The sequence below is a fragment of the Buteo buteo genome, chromosome Z (assembly GCF_964188355.1).
Source record: "Buteo buteo chromosome Z, bButBut1.hap1.1, whole genome shotgun sequence".
In the NCBI taxonomy this organism is placed as follows: Eukaryota; Metazoa; Chordata; class Aves; order Accipitriformes; family Accipitridae; genus Buteo; species Buteo buteo.
In genome coordinates this window covers 12,531,206-12,554,861 of record NC_134204.1, presented here as the reverse complement: position 1 = coordinate 12,554,861, position 23,656 = coordinate 12,531,206, and the positions used below count along the sequence as shown (strand labels likewise).

General features: G+C 39.6%; 1 protein-coding gene across 1 annotated transcript in view; it reads left to right on the top strand.

The window, feature by feature from the left end:
- The first annotated feature begins 845 nt into the window (after window positions 1–845).
- Window positions 846–23,656, top strand: part of GOLPH3 (golgi phosphoprotein 3) — a 32,593-nt gene continuing 9,782 nt past the window's right edge. Inside the window, exons 1-2 of the mRNA XM_075019590.1 lie at window positions 846–1,321; window positions 21,910–22,041. Coding sequence (XP_074875691.1) covers window positions 1,106–1,321; window positions 21,910–22,041 — 348 coding nt within the window. The 5' untranslated portion in view covers window positions 846–1,105. The remainder of the gene's footprint in view (window positions 1,322–21,909; window positions 22,042–23,656) is intronic.

The following is a 23,656-nucleotide window of genomic DNA, read 5'->3' as shown; positions in this document are numbered from 1 at the left end:
CTTGGAACTCTTGGTAAACAGGGGGCACCTAAAAAAAAAAAAAAACAGACCCTAAAAGTAATTCTATATTTATACACATTATTTTATTTCTATCTTGGATCCACATTTTACGTATGTTTATATCTATATCTATGTATCTCGATATGGCCAAATGCAACATCCTAACTGTGGACTAGAAAGTATAGGCCCCCCTTGCATCATAAGCACCTTTGTTCTGCAGTGAAGTACACTACCTGGAAACATACATGGGATCTAACCTTAATAAGCAGTTTTTTGAGTTTTTGGTGTGCCACGTTCGAAAGGGCTGAAGGTTTGAAAAGACGGTCATCGACCGCAGAGCCGAGGGACTCCATCTCCTGAGTCTTAAGTCAAGACTGTCGAGAGCTCACCTGAGCTTAGCTGACGAGCATATATACGTACATGCGCATGTGTATACATACGGAGATCTATTCCGGGGGGGGCTGCACTAGCAATCGGACACCTCCTCGTGGCAAAAACAAAACCGGAACCGAGCAGACTTCAGGTTGTAAATACGGCACTTCTTTTGAAGATAAAAGGCATTCGTTTCAGAGAGTGCTGCACTCCGCCCCTGGGATAGGGCACGCCGGGCACCGGCCGGCTCCCCAGTCGGAGCGTTGGATTAACGGCTCTCCACAGCCCCGCGGTAACGGCCGGTAACGGTCAGTAACGGTCGCCAACGGCCGCCGCCACTCGCGCTGCCCGCGCCGCCCCCGCCCCCGCCCCCGCCCCCTGCCCCGCGGGCGGGGCCCCTCCCTGCCGCCCGCGGCCCTTTCCGGTGCCCCCCCCTCTCCCGGCGCTGCCACATCCTCCGCTGACATCAGCCCGCGCCGCCATATTGGAGGAGAAGCCGCCTCCGCCAGCTCGGCCGCGGCAGGGGGAAGACGCCGGTCCCCGCCGCTCCCGCGCCTCCCTCAACGCGGCCGAGCCCCGCTCCCCATGACTCTCGCCGGCCGGCCGCTGCCTCGGTGCGGATAGGGCGGAGGCGGGAGCGTCTCCCGTCCCTTCTTCTCCCCCCGCCTCCCGAGCTGTTGCCGAGACCCTCCGCCCGCGGCGGGCCTCTGCCCTCCTCCCGCCGCCTCCAGCCATGACTTCCCTGACCCAGCGCAGCTCCGGCCTGGTGCAGCGCCGGACCGAGGCTTCCCGCAGCGCCGCCGCCGCCGACAAGGAGCGGGGAGCGGGGGGCGGCCCGGAGGATGAAGGCCGCCGGGACGAGTCCGGCGAGGACGAGAAGGGCGACTCCAAGGAAACGCGGCTCACCCTCATGGAGGAGGTGCTGCTCCTGGGCCTCAAGGACCGTGAGGTGCGGCCGGGGCCGTGGCGGTGGGGCTGGGGCGGGCCGAGGTGAGGGGCGCTGGGCGGGGGGGTGGCTGAGGAGGGGCGGTGGTGCCCGGGAACGAGGCGCCTGAGGGGACACCGGTTTTTTGGGGGGGGGGGGCGGCTTATGGGGGGCGTGGATGGGAAAAGGGAGCCTAAGTGGGGCGAGGGTGTGGGTGGGATGGGGGCAAGGGCGCTGCTGGGCGAGGGTTGCGGCGGGTTTGGGGCAGAGGTGTTGCTGGGGGTAGGGGCCCGTGCTGGAACAGCTTCGGTGTTTTGGAGGAGGTGGGTAAGGTGCTGGGATTTTGGGGAGGGGGAGCCTGGCAGAGTGTTGGGATCGCCCTTTGGACGTGGAGTTCGCAGGGGGGCTCTCGTATTCGTAGCGCCTCAAGGGAGGCAGTGTAGGGGTTGGGGCAAGACCTGAAGGTGAGGGCCAGGGCTTCTAGTGGGCGTTGGTGGTTGACTTGGAGGCCTGGGTAGATCCGTGATATTTATACTCTTTCTCCTACAACTTACCCGTGGCTCTAATGTGGGGGGGCTTGTCTGCTCCTATGTATTTTGTCAGACCCGGCTCTGCGGTACTTATGGGGTTCTCAGGTGCTTTACGATGCTTAGCAGCCCTTTCTGCTAAGGCTTTCCAGACTAATGCCTATGAAAAACGTCTTCAAATTGGGGGGGAGGTACATATGACAAAAGTGGGCCTTGAGTATTGAGAAATGTTTCAAAATGAGGAAATGGCATTATTATATAATTCTGTGGTTTTTACTGAATTTATAGCTTAATTGTTATGACGGTCATTGAGGAAGGTGTATTTCTACCAGTGTGTCAGATTTTTGTTTCATTTGAAAGAGGTAATCAATATAAAAAGCATGCACACAGCAGAAATTCAGTCCTATCGAGGAAACAGTTTAATTTGATGTGGCATATGGTGAAGTGTAATATGCCTTTATTTTAGATATGACCTATAGTATGAATTTCATTAGGCAACCTGCTTGCTTGTTTTTGGTTTTTTTTTAGGGGTAAGCCAATTCATTGATTTGAGTGGAAGTCTCTTAAAACTGTGTGTGTTCATGAGGACAGAATAATGGGGAGGGAAGTTGGTAACTTATATGTTCTTTGACACCATGTTGCATCTAAAATAAATTTGCTGATTGATAATGAATAGATTAAAGAGTAGTTTTCCTGGTTAACATTTGTTTTTTAATGTATGTGGGTATATCTGTATATATACCTGCTACAATAACATAAGTTATTTTTCTCTAAGATTGTGTATTTTAGGCCATATTCTTGTAATCTTTTTTTTTTTAGATGGACCTTGCCATGGCATTCTGATAAACTCAGGTATTCACAGTGATGTGTCCTTCCACCTGTTGAATTAAAGACTTGTGTGTATATGCATTTCTCTTTCTACACCCCTGAATAGTTGGGGGAAAGTAAGTTAGGTGTGACAAGACAGATACCTGGCAGGATTGCCTAGGAGGTCTTGCCATGAGGAAGGTGGGATAAACTGGCTGATCTTTCAGCTCTTTTTTTTTTTTTTTTTCCAGGACTGTGTGCTAAATATGCTGAATTTGTGGGCCTTAGGCTATAAAGATTTCAAGGTCAGGGCATTCTCTCTGTCTAGAAAGAACATATAGTGCAAGTGTTCCTGGTATATGAAAAGTTAATTGTTAAAGTTGGGCCTAAAAATCCAGCTTTGCACTGGTGTGCATCAAAATTATAAATCATCTCACTTTGCTAAGTGCAGCAGTGGCACACACTGCAGGTAATCTAATATTCCTTTGTATAGGAAATAGGAACTGAGTGATTACATTGGCATGGATATCCATAACTCCCTTGGGATTTTGCAGTTGAGACATCAGACAAAAAGAATGATAGTATTATCTCTGGGGTTGGGAGCTTATGTGCAGAAACAGTAGCATACACTGTTTGTGCGCTTTGTTATACATGAATCACTAGGGTTTGTATTTTGGTTTTGGGTCTGCTTGTACCCTTATGTACAAGCTACACTATGTAAACCACTTTGTCACTTTTTGCTTTTAAAACTGGAAATAAAACTATAGACTCATTTTCAAAGATGAATATATTTTGTTGTTCTCTATTGTTCTAATGATAAGTAAGCAAAACTTACTTACTTTCCACACCTGGATACGCATTTTACAAAGTTTTTACTTCCAGTAGAATTGATTTCCCATGACACTTGTGCGGGACTTTCTTATGACAGCAAGCAGAGAAAAGCAGTACAGGGTCTGTAAAGCATAACTGTGAAACTACACAAAGTCTAAGGGAAAGGCAAAGGCAGGTGTGTGAGCTATAAACTCAATTGAAAGCCGGTAAATTTAAAACTGGTAACATCCTTCCTGCGTATTCCCACAGGATAAAATAATTTAATGTTGAGTTTAAAATAAATAAAAAATGTAAAAAAATAAAGGAGTCTGAATTGGCCAAAAACCAGCTTCTTTCTCATAAAAGTCACTGATATGCGCATTGATAACATAAGGTTTCAGTTTTGGTGGTAATTTTTTTTCTAAAGTTAAACACTGGTGAATATGGCTTAACACCATGTAAACTGTATACAAAATACCTCGCATATATGGAGCTACCGTTTATAATTTGTAAGTGTAGGTGGCAGAGTCTTTACTCTTAGGAGAGAGTTTTTCAGGAAGATCCAGGCAGTGATGGATTTGAGTTGAGTGTTTCTAGGAGATTGTTAGATATTTATGTAAATCCTGCTTTCAGGATAGTGTGACGATTGTTAACAACCACAGCAAAACTTTTGAGTTGTTGCCTGGGTGTCTCTGCAGTATGGGTTCAGTGATGGGAATGTCTGGCTGCCCTAAAACAAACACAGCATGCCTCAATCCCGTGCTTAATGCTTGAACACAATTAACTGCATTTGCACATGCTTCCTGGACATGGCTTCCCATCCCCGTATGGCCTAATTAAATCATACTTGATGTATGTATACTGGTTGCTCTTTTCCACCAATGGTTCCTCTTGTGTTTGTATCTTCTGTGTATACATAACTATTTCTGTGTTCCAAAGTCAAGGTAGATTATAAGGGATATGTGCTGAAATATGTGCATGCTTGCATAACATGACAGATGCAGTGTCCTTGGAGGAGCAGGTAATATACTGGAACGCAATACGTTACTAGAATTCTTCAGGGACCATCACAAGAACACTTACACTTACTTGGAAACCCTTCAGAAACATGGCTAGGAAAGGGAGTCGTGTTCATCCATTTAGAGTAGAGCGATAGCCTGTTGCTATAGGAATAAAAAATACTCACTGAAATAAAATACTTTGCTGTATTAGGTTAAAAATAGCATTGTGGTAGGATGGGTCAAAGCCACAGCAAAAGGATTGTTATTCTGTAGAACTACTGAAGCATCTGAGGTCATCACTCCCAAAAGAAGGGAGTGATAAACATTAAAAGTTAGCTTATTTAAAAATGACAGCTAAGAGATGAGTACAGGCCAGTTTGTTCGTTACAGCTCTTCCAGACATCTTGTAACTCAGTCCCATAGAAAACTGGGAGGTTCCAGTTAGGTGGCTGTGCTTTACAACTGTTGCTCCATTTAAGTTCATTTAAGTCTTTTGTGGGTGCAGGGTTTTTTCTGGTTGTGTGTTTGGGGTTTTTTTCTCCTTTTTGGAGTGTTCTCTCGGTACACGTTGGGAAACTGTTCAAATACAGCAATGCACACAGCTGGTCATATCCTCTATACAATGTGCCACAACTAAAACAAATTGAAGGAGCTATAGAGATGTGGCACCTACTAAGGTAAAATATTTATTTTGCTCTGTAATGAATTCCTTATTTGCTGAGAGAAAACTCATGTGAAATATGCTGAAATAATTGTCAGGTACTGCGGTCTACTGCAACAGTAAATATTTTTGGTTTTATTTGCCCTTTCTTTGGTGAAGACTAAAATGTCATTTGCGAGAATGAAGTAATGTTAAATCACTTTGTTAGGTACAGAAATTATCTTGGGTCTTTGCTACTCATGTTTAGCCTTCAGAAACTTCATTTGTTGCTGAAGATTTAGTGTTGCAGCATAGCTTTTTGTCCAAATCGTTCATGTGAAGGTTTCCAGCTTATGATATTTTTTGTCATATTGAAATAAGTTATTGGGGAGCTAGTTTGCCTGCTTCAGATGTGCTGTTTTGTATTTATCAGATTAGTGCTAAAATGTAGTTTTCTTTATTCTTAGAAATGGGAGTGTCTGGATTTGTTACTGAGTTTTAATCCTAAAGGGATTTTTCTGGAAGGTGAAATAGGAATTTGAAAACATTCAAAATGTGGGTGGCATTTTCCCTGATATTAAGATTTGGCTTTGTGAAATTCATATTTTGATGCAGAAAACTGGGGGTTTTGCCTGTGTAACAAATGATGAAGTTTTGAGAAGTCTTCATATCTTTTTAGTCTGCCCTCGCCGCCCCCCCCCCCCCCCCCCCCCCCTTAAAAAACATTTCAGCAACAGCCTGAATGTCAACTCAAAAGCTCCCAAGTTTTGCTGGAAAATTTCTCAGACAAATGAGTGAAACTTGCAGAGGCGTCAACTGGGAATTCGCATTTCAGTTGAAGAATGATGTATGAATGTGTTGAAACCTTGACAAAGACGTGCTTTTTCTCAAATGTTCAGGGCCTAATAACAACAAAGTGTGTAATGTCTGTGGTGAAAAATTCTTTCTTTCATAGTTGCACACAGCTTTTTGGTATTTTTTTTATATTTCATGTCCATACATAAATTACAGGCTAGGAGATGATAGGAGGTGTGGGAGGAGGAGTACCCGATTCTCTGTGCTGCAAGATGCAGCGAAGTGCGTCTTTACTGTGCTGCTGAGTAAATCCTGCTTTTGTGCTCTTTGGACCATATGCTGATTTGGAAGCAGCATTTTGGATATAAGTTGACTTTGTGTTGAAATGGTGTTTATATTTTGTGGTTCTGCATGCAGCTAGTGTGGTTATCCCTGCCCTTATAGCATGGCTAATCTGTAATCTATATTATTTATTCATGGATAACTTTGAGTGTAGTGTAGTCCTTTCCTTCATGTCAAGCTGTCTAGTATAGGGCAAAGACAAAAACTCTGTCAAACCCTGACTAGTGATGCTTCTCAGTTTTTTTGAAGTGCTCTTAAAAAAAAAAAGCTGTAACTCTTCTTCCTCTCCCTATAGCAAGCTGGTTTTATTAAAAAAATTGCATGAAGTATATATAAGAAAGTATTGCTCTTAATTGCTAGAGGGGAAGTAATCGTGGAACTGAAAACTAATATTTTATATTAAAGAAGAAGTGGTATTATTTCAGGTGTTCTCTGATCCTAAAGTAGTTCATATTGCAGCATTTATCTCAGTTAAGCTACATGTAACGGGCCTTCTTTGCAAGGCTAAGTTGACTAGGCTAAGTGTTGCAGACAGAATAGTCAAGAATGACTTTTCTTACAGAGCAAATAATTACTACAGCACATACTCACTTCTGTGTTGCATTACTAGGGGAAGGGGAAGCTAATCTGGAGTAAATGCATGGCTTGGTTTCCTCTGCATGGACTATCATGTGCCACTTTCCTGGCACATGAAAAACTGGGTTTTTCCCAGCTTACAAACAGGTCTTGTTACTTAAATTACTTCAGTAATTTATTTTCTTTCAGAAATATTCATAAAACATTACTGCAGAATGATTTCACATACACTTTTCAGATGTAAAAATTACAAGGTTACACATAAAATAGTTCATAACCGTTCTTTTCCTCTTAAGTGCACTGTATGTAGGCCTGGATGAGTAGGAATACAAAGGTGTGTGGTACTATCTTGAGTGCAAACCAGTATTATGCACGCCAAGTTTTTCCCACCTCCTCCAGTATATCCTATACTAAACTACTGCATTTCAACCCCACCCCCCCTTTGTGATGGACCATTAAGATAATAAAATAGTATGCCATGTAAGCTAGATCTTTGTAATTGGACAGGTGTTATAGCTCTTGTATTATTTGTGGATGTCACAGGATTTATTCATCACACTGGGAAATTAGTCTGTTGGCCTTTTTGCATATCTTTCTGTTGCTGATACTCTTTTAAGCTGCTTATTGCTATCCACTTTCTAGTCATCTGCCTTTATAGTCTTTCTAGATAGCATCATGTGGTTGTATTATTTACAGAGTACTTAACTGCCAGGCTAGGTGTCTTTTGTACATGGGCTGTACCATGAAGTTTCTATTTATATTTAGCCAATCATTCTTGTACAGCATAGCACATTGCACTTCCATTTTTTACTTCAGTAGACACCTGATTTTACTTTGGCACTTAGATGTTCAACAGTCTTATCACGAGGGAAGCATTCCATATGTATTATGTTGCCATTTCAGTACATCTTCTGCATTGCACGGTGGAGAAGGCAGGTATAATGTTTATCAGCTAGGTTGAGGTAAATGCCAGATGGATGTTCAATCTATACTAATCACTTAGGAAGTGCTAATTGCAACTACTTGCCTGTGCTGGATATATAAATGGGACTTCTGCTTTAGTGGCATCTGCATCTGTGTCTGAGACTTTCAGCTTACAGTTAGTACATGTTAAGTACTAAATGGAAGAACTTGCTCCTTTTAATGCAAGGGCAGTGCAATGAGTGGAATTTTTTTATCTCATAATGAAAATGTTGACATGGCATTATTATGAGATAGACTGTTTCTTGAAAATTGTTTGCACCTGCATAAGTGAAACAAGTGAGAGACCTGTTCTGAAAAAAAACCAAACTGAAAGGAAACTAGGGGAATTTTAGACAATACAGTTTTGTTTTTTTTTTAAACACCCAAAACATGACTCTGGAAATCCATTCACATTAATGACCAGATGCACATCCCTCAAAATGAAACATTGTATAGCTCCCCAATTTAAAATAACACAGTGCCTTACATAGTGTTTTAAATTGTGACCATTGTAGAGGAAAAGGTAGAAGAGAAGGATAGGTGCTGTATTTGGGGACAGATAACAGTGTATTTATAAGCCTGGAGGAGGGAATTGTAGTTTTAATGTGGCCTAGTTAGTGGTCAAAGTTAGTGAAACTTCCACTTATTAGTCAGCCAATATTAGAACTGCTTTGCCTATCGTAGAAGGATGTACCAGATTTAGGTTTTTCTTACTGTTTTTAAGAGAGGTATACTAGACCTGGCTGGGATAGAGTTAATTTTCTTCATAGCAGCCAGTATGGTGCTATGTTTTCGATTTTTGACCAAAACAGTGTTGATGACACAAAACAGTGTTGGTAACACACCCATGTTTTATCTGTTGCTAAACAGTGTTTGCACAGCATCAAGGCCACCTCGGTTTCTCACTCTGCCCACCCCCCAGTGGGTAGGTTGAGGTACACAAGAGGCTGGGGGGAGATGACAGCCAGGAGAGCTGACCCCAACTGACCAGAGGGATATCCCATGCTGTATAGTGTCATGGTCAGCATTAAAAAGTGAGGGAGTGGGTAGGTGGTCGTTGCTTGGGGACTGGCTGGGCATCTGTCTGCTTTTGGGAGGTGGTGAGTTAGTGTTTTGCATCACTTAGTTCTGTTTTGTTTGCTGGGGGGGGGACGGGGACACGGGACTGGGGGAGCAGTTATGAGGGTCTTAGCTGCCAGCCGGGTTTAGCCCACCACTAGAAGACACTGAATGTGTGCAAGGTTTGTGTTGTAAGCTTCTGGTTGTTAGATCTAGGCAGGATGTGAGCTATTTTTCTGATCCTGCTATATTTCCTTACTGCTGTGGGAAGACTTGAGTTTTTTGAGTGAAATATCTGATGTGGAGAGTTTATGCACCAGTTCTAATTAAACATTTCTTTCAAATAAATGCCAGATTTTATGCTGAGTGACAGTAGCAGGGAGTGTAGAAATCAATTTGCAGGTTATGGAACAAACTAATTGCATCTTCATTTTGCACCAAGTATGGAGAATAGAGATTGGACCCTGATGGAAGGTGGCTTTGCAAGAGCCATGCAAATATTTGAAGTCATTATCTGCATGTGTATACACTTAATGATGCTGAAAGTTAGGTTTCTAAGTTTGTCTTTTCATTCCTAAATCAACAGTCAGATTCTTTAAGTGTTGATTTGTTGAGGGGTCTTGTAAGAGTTCAGCAGTGTGCATGTGTTAGTTGCCTCCTCTTCAGCAAAGTTACCTTTTTTTATTATCTTCATTTTAGCGAAGAGATGTGTCTGTGTAATGTATGCCTGTATACTTGCTTGAAAAGCTAGGCAATAGCATTTGGCTTTAGTGCTTTCGGTAGTCGACAGCAGTTGCTGTTCATTATTTATTCTTAAATGCAGTGGCAGATTGATCGGGTACCTGACAAGTTTCTTGTCAACGATACTGTGCTTTGTAGAATGTGTATGCTTGCTTTCCTAAAGTATTTCTAGTGTTTGGCTGTCTGAACACTTCAGAGATTTTCCTCACTAACTTATCTTATGTTTATAACTAGACAATTTATGTTCCAGTAAAATGGCTAATGATTTCAATTGCATCAGAAGAGGAAATCAAGAGGGACCACAGTCAGACATCAGAGTCCTCACTAGTATTCCAATAATAAATACTTCTGCACTCTGGCTTGCTTTTCTTTCTTAAACATATAGTAATTTTCAAAAGTTCCATAGGTGAGGATGTATCATTAGCATTTCTGCAGCCTTCTGGATTGAGAAGGTGATGGCTTACTTGAAAGGCAAGATTTGCAGCAAAGAGCTAGCTAGGTATAGGTTGGTGTAGACCCTTAATCTCTAGTGAAGACTATGAAGAGGAATCTAGTTTATCTTAATTCAAATGACTTTGAGTATTTTCCCTTTGACACATGAGAAAATCCAGCATATCCCTCTAGCAGGTGCTTTACTTGAATATTTTGTACATTCAAAAGTTCTGGGCATGTTGTTTTTTTCTTTTGAGGGATGACTGGTAAAAGAGATCAATGTCTCCTAAATTATTATAGAAATTATTCAGAAATGCATTTTTATTTTTTCCAATTATGTAGACAGATAGATAGAACTGTATTTCTTATACTGGATCTGAAATTCCTTTGTACCCATTTAAGAGCTACCTGAAAATAAATCTTTCAGTTTTGGTTATTACATATACTATATGTCTATATAATATATACTAGGTAGCCTTCTCTGAATGCATTCCAGTCAGGTGAGACCGGGTCATGTCTTTAATCAAATACGTCTTAAAACAGATTGGTCAATAAAAGCAGTGGAAATCAAAATCTGGCAGACAGTAGGTATGAAAACAATTCTATAAGAAAAAGAGACGGTTTGTCTTTATAATTTTCTAGATAATCTTAAATTTTATTGAATCTTATTGCTGTCAAAACCAAAAATCAATTTTGTATTTCAGGGTTGCTTGTTGTCTTAGAACCGAAACATGAGAAAAAAATTTTCAGTGTGTTCTCAGGTTACCATTGTTCTTGCATTCCAGAATTGTGGAGGCTTTTTTCTTCTTTTTTGTCTTTTAGTTCAACAGAGGAGGGAAGAGATTGAAACTATTATTGAAGAGTTATTTAAGCACGACCCTAACCCTGAACATTATATTTTCAGCGGTGTGTAGATAGGTTGGGGTAAGACCACACAGTTCCTTGCCGAAGGAAATTGATTTGGGTCTTGCCAGAGAATGCTGCCACAGAAGCTGAATTTGGTTTTGTGGTTTAGTCTGTCTGGCATTGTGCAGTACTGTAGTGTCATGGAGTGTAAGATTTTTTTTTAGAGGTGATAAATCAATATTATTAGACTTTATCAGACTTAATAAATTGATATGTGTATTGAATGTATATTAGAAAATAGCAGAGAATCTCCAAGTCATTAAAGCATATGGATAATTTGACCATGTCAGCTTTTCTTGTTTGAGACTTGCTGTCAGCTGCAGCTTCTGTGCTGTGGTTGCACGCATCTTCAGGTAGATTAAATTACAGTAACCTGCTTTGGAAAGAAAAGAACAGATCTTTTTGATCCCCTGAAAGTGAAAATGGATCAATTCATATAATAAGATACCTGTGGTGAGAGCAGCCTAATTTTACCTTGAAAGTTCAAATAATTTCGGACATTCCAGCCTGTCTTTGAATGTTGCAATGAAGCTTTTCCTTTTTCTCCTCTTCCATCATTGTTCTCTATTGTTTGCATTTTCCACCAGCTTCTTATAACTATCTTTAGTTATGCTGGTAAAAAGACAAATTGGTTCTCACTGGAGTTTAAGGTGCTTTACATGTTTACAATCTGTCTAAGGTTACTGAAGCTGAATCAAAGCTTTATAGAAATCTGTATAAGGACCTAGCTGAGCAGGAACAAATGCTGGCTGGCTGCACAAGAGGATCCAAGGACTCCAAATTATCACAATAAATATACACTTAGTTCTCCTAGTATTGACCAGCTTCTCTATTTGTTATTGAGAACTTAGGAAAGTTTGTGGATTTTTTTTTTTTCATTTTGTGTTCATTTTTACGACACCTGTTTGCTTATTTTTATGTTGAGAAGCTTCTTGCAACAGTATGCTGGAAGAAAAAACGTATATAAATTTTTTTAAAAAAGTGTACCTTATTTCTAGTATAAGAATTTCCTGCTCTAAAAAAGGACGTGGTTGAAGTCTGAAGAAGTCAGATATCAGATTTGTTGGACAAATACTTTATAAAATATGCTCAAATTAAGCATATATAGCATCAATCTTGAGGACTTCCACCCCGTTCAAGAGATTCAGAAATTGTATTAGACATTCCTTATGGAATGATGATGTTCCTACATAGAATACTAACTTCTAAGAGTTTTTTCATATCTAAAGAATCCATGAACTTATTAGAGTAACTCAGTTACTGACATTGACCTGCCTGAGACTTCTGCTTATAGATACAAAGATATTTACTTACCTGCATCAATAGCAGACAATTTTTCTCTTTCTAATCAGCAATTTTACTTTCAGCTGAAAGGATAGGAACCGCAGAATTATGTACAGGTGTCAGAACCTGATGTTCACTTATTGTTCTTGGTCCTCTCCTACCACTGTCTGCTGGTATCTGCATTTAATTGTATGACTTTATGTGAATATCCAAGAGGACGTAGTGTTGCTGTTGTAGAAGGATACTGGTGATAGATGCGTTTGGAATTCATAAAATGAAGCTTTTGGGCCAACAGAAAGGATTGGAATTCTATGCTAAAACATAATCTATAATAAACCAGGTACTTTCATTGTCCTTTCTATACACGTACTGCTTATATTTTGTATTTTACTTCTTTGGATTTGAAAACAGCTTTAAGGAGATGTGTTGTAGAAGTTCTTCAGGTGATTCCAACTGCTTTCAAATATTTAGAGCAGTATTAGTAATTGTAGAGAGACTACATAAAGGAAACAGTATAAGATGGTTCTTGTCTTTTTGGGGAATATGATAGCCCTATGCGTCTCAGTCTGCTAGTACTCGTCATTAAAATTAAGATACTTAAAATCAGTGTTTGTCATCAACAATCATAGCTGTGAAGCAGATTAAATTTGTACAGGTGCTTGCAACAGATTCTGATGGAGTTAGGATGCCAGAGGAAGGAAACAGCCATCTTTGAGAAGAAAACTGTGGCACATGAAAATTCCTATTAACTTTTAACCTGCTGCAGTGCACCTGGATTGTATACGCTGTTATTCCTTTCCCTTCTGCCCTCCCCAGCTATCTTTTTGTAGCTACCAAAATTACTACTTCAGAGAGGAACTCCTTGACTAAAAAGGTGAGAGTTCTGTCGCAATTGTGATTATGTCCATTATGAAATACAACTTGCCACAGACCGTATTTCAGGATAAATTGTCTCTGCCTGTCTTCTGCAGTAGGTTTCAAATGGATGACAGATGGATGATTTTGGATTATTATGTTCTGTCTGTGCTTTGTGCTGGCTAATAATAGGGTAGTAGGCACCTCTGAAAACTTCCTATTGCTTCAGAGAATCAGAAAGGGATTCTATTGCTGTCCTGTCAGATTTAAACAATGTAACTTCAAATTTATGATGATCAGGGTAATCATTGCTGAGGTCCAAAACGGGGAGCTGAAGGTAGTGATGAATATAGTGCATGATACCTTAATCTTTAAGCATTTTCTGTTTTCTGAGCAGATTGTGCTCCTGAATGGCTTCAGTACAAGTAGCCCAAAAATGTACGGGGTGGGTTTTTTGTTTGTTGTTGGTTTGTTTTTTTTTTCCCAAGCTCTTTATCCCAAAGATAAATGAATAGTTCTAGCTGTAACTATTCAGGTTGTGAAAACTACTCAGGTTTTGAAAGCAGTTTGTCCATTGAAGTGTGGATTGTCAGTGAAGGGGATGCTCTTGTCTTTCGCTGTCCGTCCCGACCATGTTCCTTCCCTTTGCCGTGCTGTCTCTGAAATTTGTTCACTTGCTCAGTGAATCAGATGAGCAGACTGACAGTTAGCTTTCAGACAGACCATCTTCTCATCTAGCTGACTACACAAATGCTGCTGTGGGCTCAAGAGAGAGAACAGTGATGTGCTTCGATGGAGTGAAGAAATGGATAGTTTAGCAGCAGTTCAGGCTTTGTTGGACTGCCTTCTTGGGTTTAGTCCTCAAATGGCTAAAAATGAAGCATGGGAGAGGACATACCTTCTCCAGTTACATGGTTTTTTGCGAGGTTAAAATGAGATGCTGTGACATTGATTTGGAAGGTCAGTAAAACTGAAATGAATCTCTCAAAGGAAAAATAATTTAAGTGGTGTGCAGAAGGTAGTGGTTCGAAAGAGATGCTTCTGCTGAGAAAGTAATTAACACTGGGATGTCATTTTTCCTCAGTTTCTTTTCCTGCTTTTTTTCCCCTGGTGTTTCTCTCTGCCACTTCACCTCTAAGAAAAGATACCTGAATTTATGTATATATGAAACATGAGCCTCTTTCTCAGTATTGGTATAACTACTCAAAGTGAGCATGCAGGTATATTCTGCCTTTGTGACACATACTGTGTACACGTTAGAACTAAGTAGACTCTTTGCTAATTGTGCTATGCAACAGGAAAATCAGTCCCACACATATAATTTATACCATCAGGTTACTCAATTTGCTTTGCCCAATCCTACAAATGACCTAAACAGACTTTCAAAGTGGGTTTTTTTCCCCCCAAGTTCCACATTCAATTTAGTCCATCTCAGGCTACGAATCTGTTGACAACTGTTTCTTCTTATTCTCATTTTAATAGAACTGAACCTTGTATGTTTTACAGGTCTCCAAACTGTATTTCTGTTATGCTGGCATGTAAATTTGGTGAGTGTGACTAATTGGACCTGGAGATAATTGCCCTCAGTAACTTCCCGTGATGCCAGCAAGCACAGAATATTTTCCAGTATGTTTGTCATCTGTGATTTCTGAGAACATACCATAAAAATGGTCTGCCACATATTGGAAAGAATAGATGGCAAGGAAGAAACCCTTGTTTGGGAAAGCTAGACATTTGTTTGTGTATAAACAAACAATAGTTTTATGTCTCAGAGCTTTTATATTGCTACCACCAACACAGTATTTGAAGGCTATCCATGCAGAAGTAATAGCAAACTCCAGCAGAGTTTAGAAAGTCTCATTTTTTTATCTTTCAGCATCCAAGTAGAGCTGGTTGAAATTTTTCCTCTGAAATATTCTTCTAATGGAAAACAGGCTACCTGTAAATTCAGAATCTACTGTCTGCTAGAGTGAAAGCTTTCTTTAACCTAGATTGTACCTCCTAGCTGAGAAACCCTGACAGCAGGGGTTTCATGTCTTCTTGATAGACTCTCAGATGTATTGCTTCGGAGCTAGGACTTCCAAAATCCTCAGGAGCTGTAATTGTTGTTTATCTTGGCTTTCTGTTACTTTCCAAGTTGGCCAGCTCCCCTTCTCGTGGGGCTACCGTGGCTGGAAAGGGTTAAAGCAATATTTTATTTCTGCTATCTCTAAGTGAAGTTTCAGAACTTGCATTCTTAACTAAATTTTGAAGTATTTTTTGTGCGTGTGTGTTTCATAAAAGAAGAATCTGGAATTTCCTGAGAACAGGAATTCAGGGATTTGGGTAGCTCTAGTGATGTTTCTCCTTCAGAAGGTTCCCCTTTACTTGTTTGGTTTATTTTGGTTTGGTTACCATAGATCTTTTGTTTTGCTTTTAACTAGAGGGTGCTAGGTGAGAGTTTAAGGGCTACTATTAAGTCTGCATATAAAATGAAAAGGCTTTTAGTAAGAGAAGTATAGACTGGGCAGTGTTACATGCATTATCCCAGGGAAGCTTTGCTGTTGTGATTCTTCATAAACGTAAACTGAGTCTGAGTCAGGACCAAAACTTTGACCTAACACTGAATATGAGTCTGTGTGGACCTGAGGATGGCCCTGAGGGGGCCTGTTGTTGCTAAAATAAAGAAATACTTTATTTTCTGGTAAGCAGGCTGTTGTAACCCTCAGTTATCTTCACAGACTATTATATGGCTTTATCGTGCTGTTTTAAAAGACTTAAAGCTAATTTCCATTTGCCGTGGCTCTGTGGTCTGCGAAGTAATCTCTAATAGCTTCAGACTTGCTAGGTTAGATCAGGGAATGCATTGGCAGCTATGGTCTATGTTGCACTGTACAACAGTCTGTAAACAGGTGGCCTTAACCAAGAAAGTTAAACACTTTTTTTTTTAATTACGACATGAGTATCTTGAAGCCTCAGGGTTGGAACTCTACAAGCACTTATTCTCTTTTATTTTCTTTTGAATCTGAGAGATTTTAACAGATTTTTTTCACTCTTCCCCACTCTTTTTCTGGTCTGTGCGAGGTGTAGTGGAACTGCTGCTCTCCTATTCTCAATTAATTGAAGAATTGGAGAGAGAATGTATATTTCTGTAGAGGGACTAGATTTTTAGTAACTCTTGCGTGTAAAAGTATTCTAAGCAGAAGATCACCTGGTCTCATGTGAGTCTTTTGTACTCAATTCAATTCTATGAAGGAGGGGATTTTTTGTGGGAATTTTTTTTAACTTCACTTTGTAATCCATTAAAGATTACTTCTCTGTCAATATTTTGAGGTAATGTCTATAAATGCAAAATGGCATCTGCAATTCAATTGCATTTTTTGCACTCTTACTGCTGGGTGACTTTAATTTGCACTTGGGAAACAGAAAATATTGAGGTTTGTTTGAGTGGGGTCTTTTTGTTTGGTGGTGTTTTGTTTTGTTTTAAATAGAGCTAGTGTGACAATTGCCTGGAAGCTGAGTAGAGCAATGTAAGAGGTAACTGAATGACTGTTCCATGAAGGTTGGCCGTTTTGTGCTTAAGTGAAATGTTTTTGAAGTTTTTTGCAAGTTCTTAAAGCAGCATCAATTGTGTAGAAATCGCTAACATACTTGGCACTGATCTTTGCCAAATACCTTCAGGTGCGTCTGGTCATGTTAGAGTCGTCTTGTAATAATTTTTTACATACTTAGTAAATTATAATGGTCATTGCTGCAGTGTCTTTATGGACCTGAGGTAGAGAAAGTGTTGTCTTATCTGTCTTCTTTCAAAAAACATGTCTACAAATCCTTGAATTATAAAAGTTCTTGAGTAACATACAGACTTTAAATATCCAGAAATTTAAATTTGGAGTGTCTTGAAAAATGGGAAATCAGTGTGTTCTGTATAAGCGTGTAGTTTATTAGTTCTGCAACAGCTCTTATACTTAAGTACTGAGTGCTTCACCAAAATATTTGAATAGCCACCAAATTCAGAATGCTGTGGTGTTGTCTGCGCTAATGTGTACGTGTTTTCTCTCTCTAGCTATGGCTTTATTATAGCATAAACAGATGATCCCATTAGGTTTTTCATAGCTGGGGTGATAATTTTTGAGCTGTGGAATGACATTATTTCTTTGTCTATGCAGGAGTTCTCATAATTTTCAGGAACCCTGATAAAGACTTTTTGCAAGTCCTAGGACCCTATTCCATTTTAAGTACAACTTTGTGAAGTTTGAGAGTGAGGGGTTTTGGAGGCAAACTGGGAAAGCACGTTGTTGGGGAATAATGTAAGTTAAAGTTTTAAGGGACATGAGTAGGATGTTTCCACTCAGGGTCTCTTCCCTCTCCCTTCCTTCCTATGTGCATGAACCCTGCCTTCTGTTGCACTCTGCTTGCCAGCAGCTGTAGGAAACCGGGTCCTAGTATATGTTTACACTGTGTTGTATGCAGATCTGAGCTGGGATATTCCTACAGTAAGTAGGAAGAAGCTGTGAGAGCTTGTGCTTTGCTTAGCAGAGCTAGACCCAGAGTATCAGTAAGGATTACTTGTTTGTATGTCTGCTAATGTATCATGTGGCTTTGTTCATCTCTTGGAACATAGACAAGAATAAGATGGCTGCTCACCAAATAGAGTATAAATGCTTTCCTATCTTGTCTGCACCATCTGTGTGAACAGATCTAAGGAAATTTGAAGGTCACAGAAATTTAGATCTTTATAAACCCGCAGGCAGTAAGTTAATGTATTACATGTCACAGTAAGATGAGGTGGGGAAGGGCGCTGCTGTAGGAGAGAGGGTGTCTCAGATAATGGGGAAGAGGAGCTAAAGAGGTGAGGTAAAAGCAGGGAGTGGAAGATAAGGTAAGTTGGGTAACACTGAGGCACAGGGCCATTGTTAGGGGGTGGACTATTTAATAAGTGTTAGTTTCAGGTGATTAATGGCTAACTGAACAGAAAGACCTGTGTGAGCTGGAAATTGGGCAAGGGGCATGGGAAGAGGAGACAGCAAGTGCTGGAGGAAGTGGTGGGAGAGAAATGGCCTAATGACCATGGATTTTGGCTAACCTACTCTTTAAACAGAAAGATGATACTAGACTTAGTGCTGTGCTTTGCCAAACCTGTGTGGAAGGTCTGAGCTTTCAAAGTTAATATAGTAACAAGTCTCTGTTACATACTTTATTCTTGTTTCCCTTTATGCTTGTTTAGCAAAACTAGTTTTTACCTGAAAATTTCTAGGTCAGCTCTGATGAAAAAAGCTTTTGTGCTGTGTTTGTGTAAATAAACATGACAGTTGTAAACATTCTTTTGATCTTTGAATCAATGTAGGTATAAAATTTTGTCTTGCAAGCTATTCATAGCTTAATGTGCTATTCTAGTGTGATTGCTGTCAGATAAAAATAATTTCCTGCCTTGTAAGACTTCCCCCCCTGCTGCTTAGCAACTTTACTGAAATAAGTACTTCACGGAGTTAGGATGTTTATAAAATGATAAAAGACTTGTAGGAAGATGGATAAAGTAAAAATATTTGGTGGTGTATTCATGAGAAAACTAGTGCTGTTTAAGAGCATTAAATGGTGGAATGACTTGCATCTATAAATAGTGGTCTTTGATCTTCAATCTAAGTGTTTTGAGACCATTAGGTATTTGGAATAACAGTAAGAATAGTGTTAAAAGGTCAAACCAAATCCCTATCTCATTCCATAACCTGTAAGGAGCAATGGCCAGGCTGTGTTCAGGGAATGGGTGTGCCCAGGGTAAAGACTCCTCCTCCAGTGTGCATTGACTTCAACTGGGTGGGAGCTTCCCAGGCCATGCATGGTTTACAGATCTATCGCCTAGTCTGTCAAACTTCAGTATCAATCTCCTATGAATTTAACTAATTCTTTAAAGGATTTTTTTTACTTTTGCCTTCCTGTAAAAACAGTTCAATAGAAATGTAGAAAAGAAGTTGGCCTTTGACTTTTCTAACCTGTGAGCTAGTTTAATTTACCACCTTTTAGTCCTTGTCTGTGGAAAAAGAAAAAATAATTGTTTCTTGTGCAAATAGTACCTTATTTTATATTGCTGTTCTCCCTCCCCATATATTGTTACTCTTTTCTCTACCCCTTTCACTCCTCTTTTCTTCACTGTCCATCTGTAGCCTCTTTAATAGGTAGTAGTTCTATAATGCTGAGCATTATTGGGGTTTTTTGTGCACCTTTTTCTAGTTATGCTGTATGCCATTTAAAGTAGGTGTCAAGAAGCTGTTTGCAGTGTCGAAGATAAATGTCTGTTTCTACTCATTTTCAGTTACTTCAGGAAGTTTGAGTTAATTTAAAGGATGATTTAGTTAGACTGTTGTGTGTTACACTGACCTTCTGTGAAGATTCCTTCAGTTGTCTGAGGTCTTTGCAGTAAGTGCCAAAACCAATCAGTCCATCTGCCTGAACTATCTAGAAAGATCAGTTTAATGGATTGAGAAATGTTCAGAATGACACCAACTGTTATAAAATATCTCAATCCTCACTGCATTAATAGCAGTATAATCTCTGTATTGAAATATGTTCCTTCTCTAGCAGACCACCTGCAAACTCTGAGCGTGAAAAAAAAATAGAGAAAAGGAAGAAAAAAAAGGTGGCGACGGAGTATACATTCTCATGACTTTAATGTCATCTAACCCACTAGAGCAAGCAGTTCCATTTGTTAAGAATGTAATCTTTTTGAGCTGCCTTTCAGGATCACTTGATTAAAAACTGTTGGATGGTTGTGCAGTCTTCATCCTTGGGGGTTTTCAAGAGTTGCCTGAATATAGAACCATGAGCAACTTGACCTGACTTCATAGCTGAACCTGCTTTCAGCAGGAGGTTGGACTAGAGATCTCCTGTGGTCTCTTCCAACCTGAATTATCCTATGATCCTCTGTTTCTTTGCAGCCTGTGGCCATGTGTGTTGAATGACTGCTGTAGCAGAGGAGTTTACATCTGGTAATTGCTGCCTGGAGCGGTGTAGTTAATGTCACTTCATTGAAAAATACCCACTTTAAAAATAAATTCAGTTTTCATTACTAAACTAAGGGAAAAAATTTAGCACTTTAATTTTTTGCATAATAATATAAAACTTTTTGTGAATAGAAAGAGGAGTATATTTGTTGTGCCACTGTAGTAAGTTCGTGCAATAGGTTTTTAGTTTGCATATGTGTTGCCTGATTTAAAAAGTCATTGTGTAAAGGGGGTATTTGATTGGAAATAGTAGAATGTAGGACTCGTCTCCTTTTTTCCCTTTTTTTTATTTAAATCAAGCAAATACTGCACCTTGTCTTGCATGTTTTGGCAAAGAAATGTCTGGTCTGGTTGCCAGCCAAAATCTTAAGTTTACAGAATGGCTGACTTATGAGAGTAGCTGATACTCACAAAGTATCAGCTCTGAGTAGAAGGCTGATAAGTTAACTTCTCAAATGCTTTTCCAACCTTATATAAATATGGACTCTCACATAAATACCTGTGACATATTTCAGTAATTATTTTCTAGGGATTCAGAGCTTTTGTACAATTTTCAGAAGTATGGGTCATCTATATAATACAGCTCTTGAAAATAGCTGAGTGCTAAATGGAAACAAGTATCATATTCCTGGAAATCTATATTTAATGGCATGCATTAGCTGGGGACTATTCTGTAAGTTTAGTGGACTTAGATATGTGCGTCTTGTATCTCTCTATACATTGGCAACTTTTAGCTGCAAATAGAACAAAATTGAATTGGTCTTGATTTAAGCTAGTCTTTGTTATTGGTTAAGATAAATTTTAGGAAAGGGAGTGCTTTTTTTTTCTTTTCCTCTTTCTCTTGTTTGCAGCACTTTAAAGAAAAGTATCCCGAAGTAGGTGTTTTTGGAGATGAATCAGTAGAGGAGTTTTGGAAGGTCTTTCTGGATCATACCAAGTGTTTCTGCAGTCATTTCTCAAAAGACAAAGTATTTCTCAGAATGGTTTGTTTTGTCTTAAAAACCACGCAAAAACTGTGTGGACTACTCTGTAGGTAAAATAGAATCCTTTTTGTAAGACTTTTTTTGGTCGTAATTTGTTGAGCAGTGGAGTACAAAAGTCAGTATATGTATTTCTAGATATTGAGTGAATATATTGGGTCAAATGCTCTGTTCTGCTATTTAAGAAAACAGTTGTCAATGAAGAAATACAGCTGAAGAAGCGTGGTAGATGTGGTGTGGTTCAGAGAGTAAGTGTGGTTTGCAGTTTTGCAGTCCATAATTTGCATCAAGTTTTAAAAATACATGTTTTCAAAGGATTTAAATGACAAAATAGCTGTTCTGAATATTTGCTTGAAAACTTTTGTCTTTTGGTTCACTATATTCAAGATAAAAAACCTGTTCCATGGCTTATGCTGATTGCCACATCTATGTTTCCAGTACACTCCATGTTTTACTTAATATTGATTTATAAGTACTAGTACTTTATCAGAGCCATATTTTTTATAGATGTAAAATCATGTTAATATTTCTCAGGAAGCTCAGAGAAGCCTGTGTGATGTCCATAATGCCAAATGCTTGATGCCTTAAAAATGTAGTAAGTTTATTTTGACTACGTATAAATTACACTTTATATCTCTATGTATAAACTACGCTTTATATCTCACAGTTCTTGATATCTCACTGTTTCATTTTTCATCACTGTCCTGAGGTTTCCCTGTTCTTCGAAGAGCAGAGGCTGTGTCAAAACGAATAGGGGATGAGTCTGTTTCATGTTTCCATTACAGGAATGGTAGTTGACTAGAGGTGCTACTTCAAAAGTGTATGAAGGCAGGAGGACTGCTTAGAGAAAGCTTAAGCCTCTCTTTCTATTGGCTTTCAGGTGGAGATGGAGATATCTTATTGTCTTTCATTTTTCACAGGGTTACACATCATTCTGGAATGATTGCATCTCCTCAGGATTGCGTGGCTGTATGTTAATTGAATTGGCATTGCGGGGGCGTCTTCAGCTAGAGGCTTGTGGAATGAGGCGCAAAAGCCTATTAACAAGAAAGGTGAGTGGAGGAAAATGATCACGTTTACTTTTGTGTCATGCTCCAGGCAATACAGTAGCTGTAATTTACAACTCGTTGTAAGAAAAAAAAGACTACTACTTTCTTTACATGGGGATAGGGATTCTAAGTAGTAACCCAAGTTATATGCACAGAGTTAAAAGTGTTTAAATGGTGAGCTGAAGTGCCTTGGAAGAATCTTCTGTACTTGTTCTCTGCTCCTGTTTGTTCTCTTGACATGTTCCTGCTGCTGTTGGGAACCTTGCACAAACAGTTGGCAGTGGCTCTGGCCCGGGTGCAGCAGCAGCAGTTACTGCAGAGAGTCAGCAGCACCAGTTGTAATCTGCTGAAGGAACTGGCTTTTGCAATGTTGGTGAGATGCGGGTTCAGACTGAAAGGAATGGCTAACTGACAGCCTGCCAGATGTATCCTGCAAGCCACTGGTTTAATTCTGGTGTACACATGTTGCAGTTTGCGCCTGCAATGCATGGAGAGGAAATGATCCTTGTACTGTGGGCCCCTGAGAACACAAAATTGTGCTGAGTTTAAGGTGTGTTAAATTAGTTGTACTCAACTGACCTTTAAGAGGGGCAAGTTTTTAAGGTCCTTTATTGAATTAGACTGAAGATTTGAGGCCTTAATTTATTACTTTTGCCGCTGGATTTTTCCTTTGTACAACATGTGCAAAGTCACACTGTTTGAAGAATTTTTACTTCATCAGCATTAGAGGATACTTGTAAAAATAAGCTTATTGAAAATGGTCAAATTTATCTGTGGTGGATAGAGAACATTCTCCTTTATGGCACATTTCCATGTCAATATTATCCTTTGCTAGATTTTTTAAAGGAAAGCTTACAAATTCTCCAGCCTTCTCCCAGCTTCTTCCTCTTCTGAAGAATCAAACCTCTGTTCAGACAAACAGCTCCTGCTTCTTTTAGCTTCATTTAAGCATATTCAGCATTGATTAGTTTGCACAATTTTTTTTTTTCCTCCAAAGCTTTTGGCTCCTTAGGCATTCAGGAATGTTCTTTAGCAGTTATTTTCATTCTATGCAAAAGTTGTCAGTTCTCTCTACCTGAAATTTAAACTATGTTTCTTTTTTTTAGGAAAATGGAAAAATAACTTGTGCATATCTTCAGTAAAGAATACAAGCAAAATTATTGTCGTCTTTTGTGGTGGTTTGTTTTGTGGGGTGTTTGTTTGATTTTTAATTTTATCGTCTGGTTTTGAGGGTGAGTAGGTGTGGTTGTTCCTCCTCCCCCACTCCCACCCCCTTTTGTTTAAGGAGAACTAAAAGCTACCCAAGATTAAAGATTTTGTTCTTTCTGCTGTTGTAAGGCAATTGAGATTTCTTTTTGTGGGCAGGAGGGTTCTATGAAAAAGTTTTTTAATTTAAAATTCGGCTGAAGATTGGTTTCTGCTTAAGTATTTTCTTGCAAATAAAATCCCTAATTGCCGATATACATAAGGTTTCTTCTCCCCCTGCACCACCTCTCTCAACTTAGAAATCATTCTCATGAATGATTTGTGTTGTTTTGAACCTTATTTGAAGTTTTGCATTAACACCAAGTTTCAGTCTTGTTTCTGTGTTGGCCAGATTTAAGTGTCTCAACTCTAC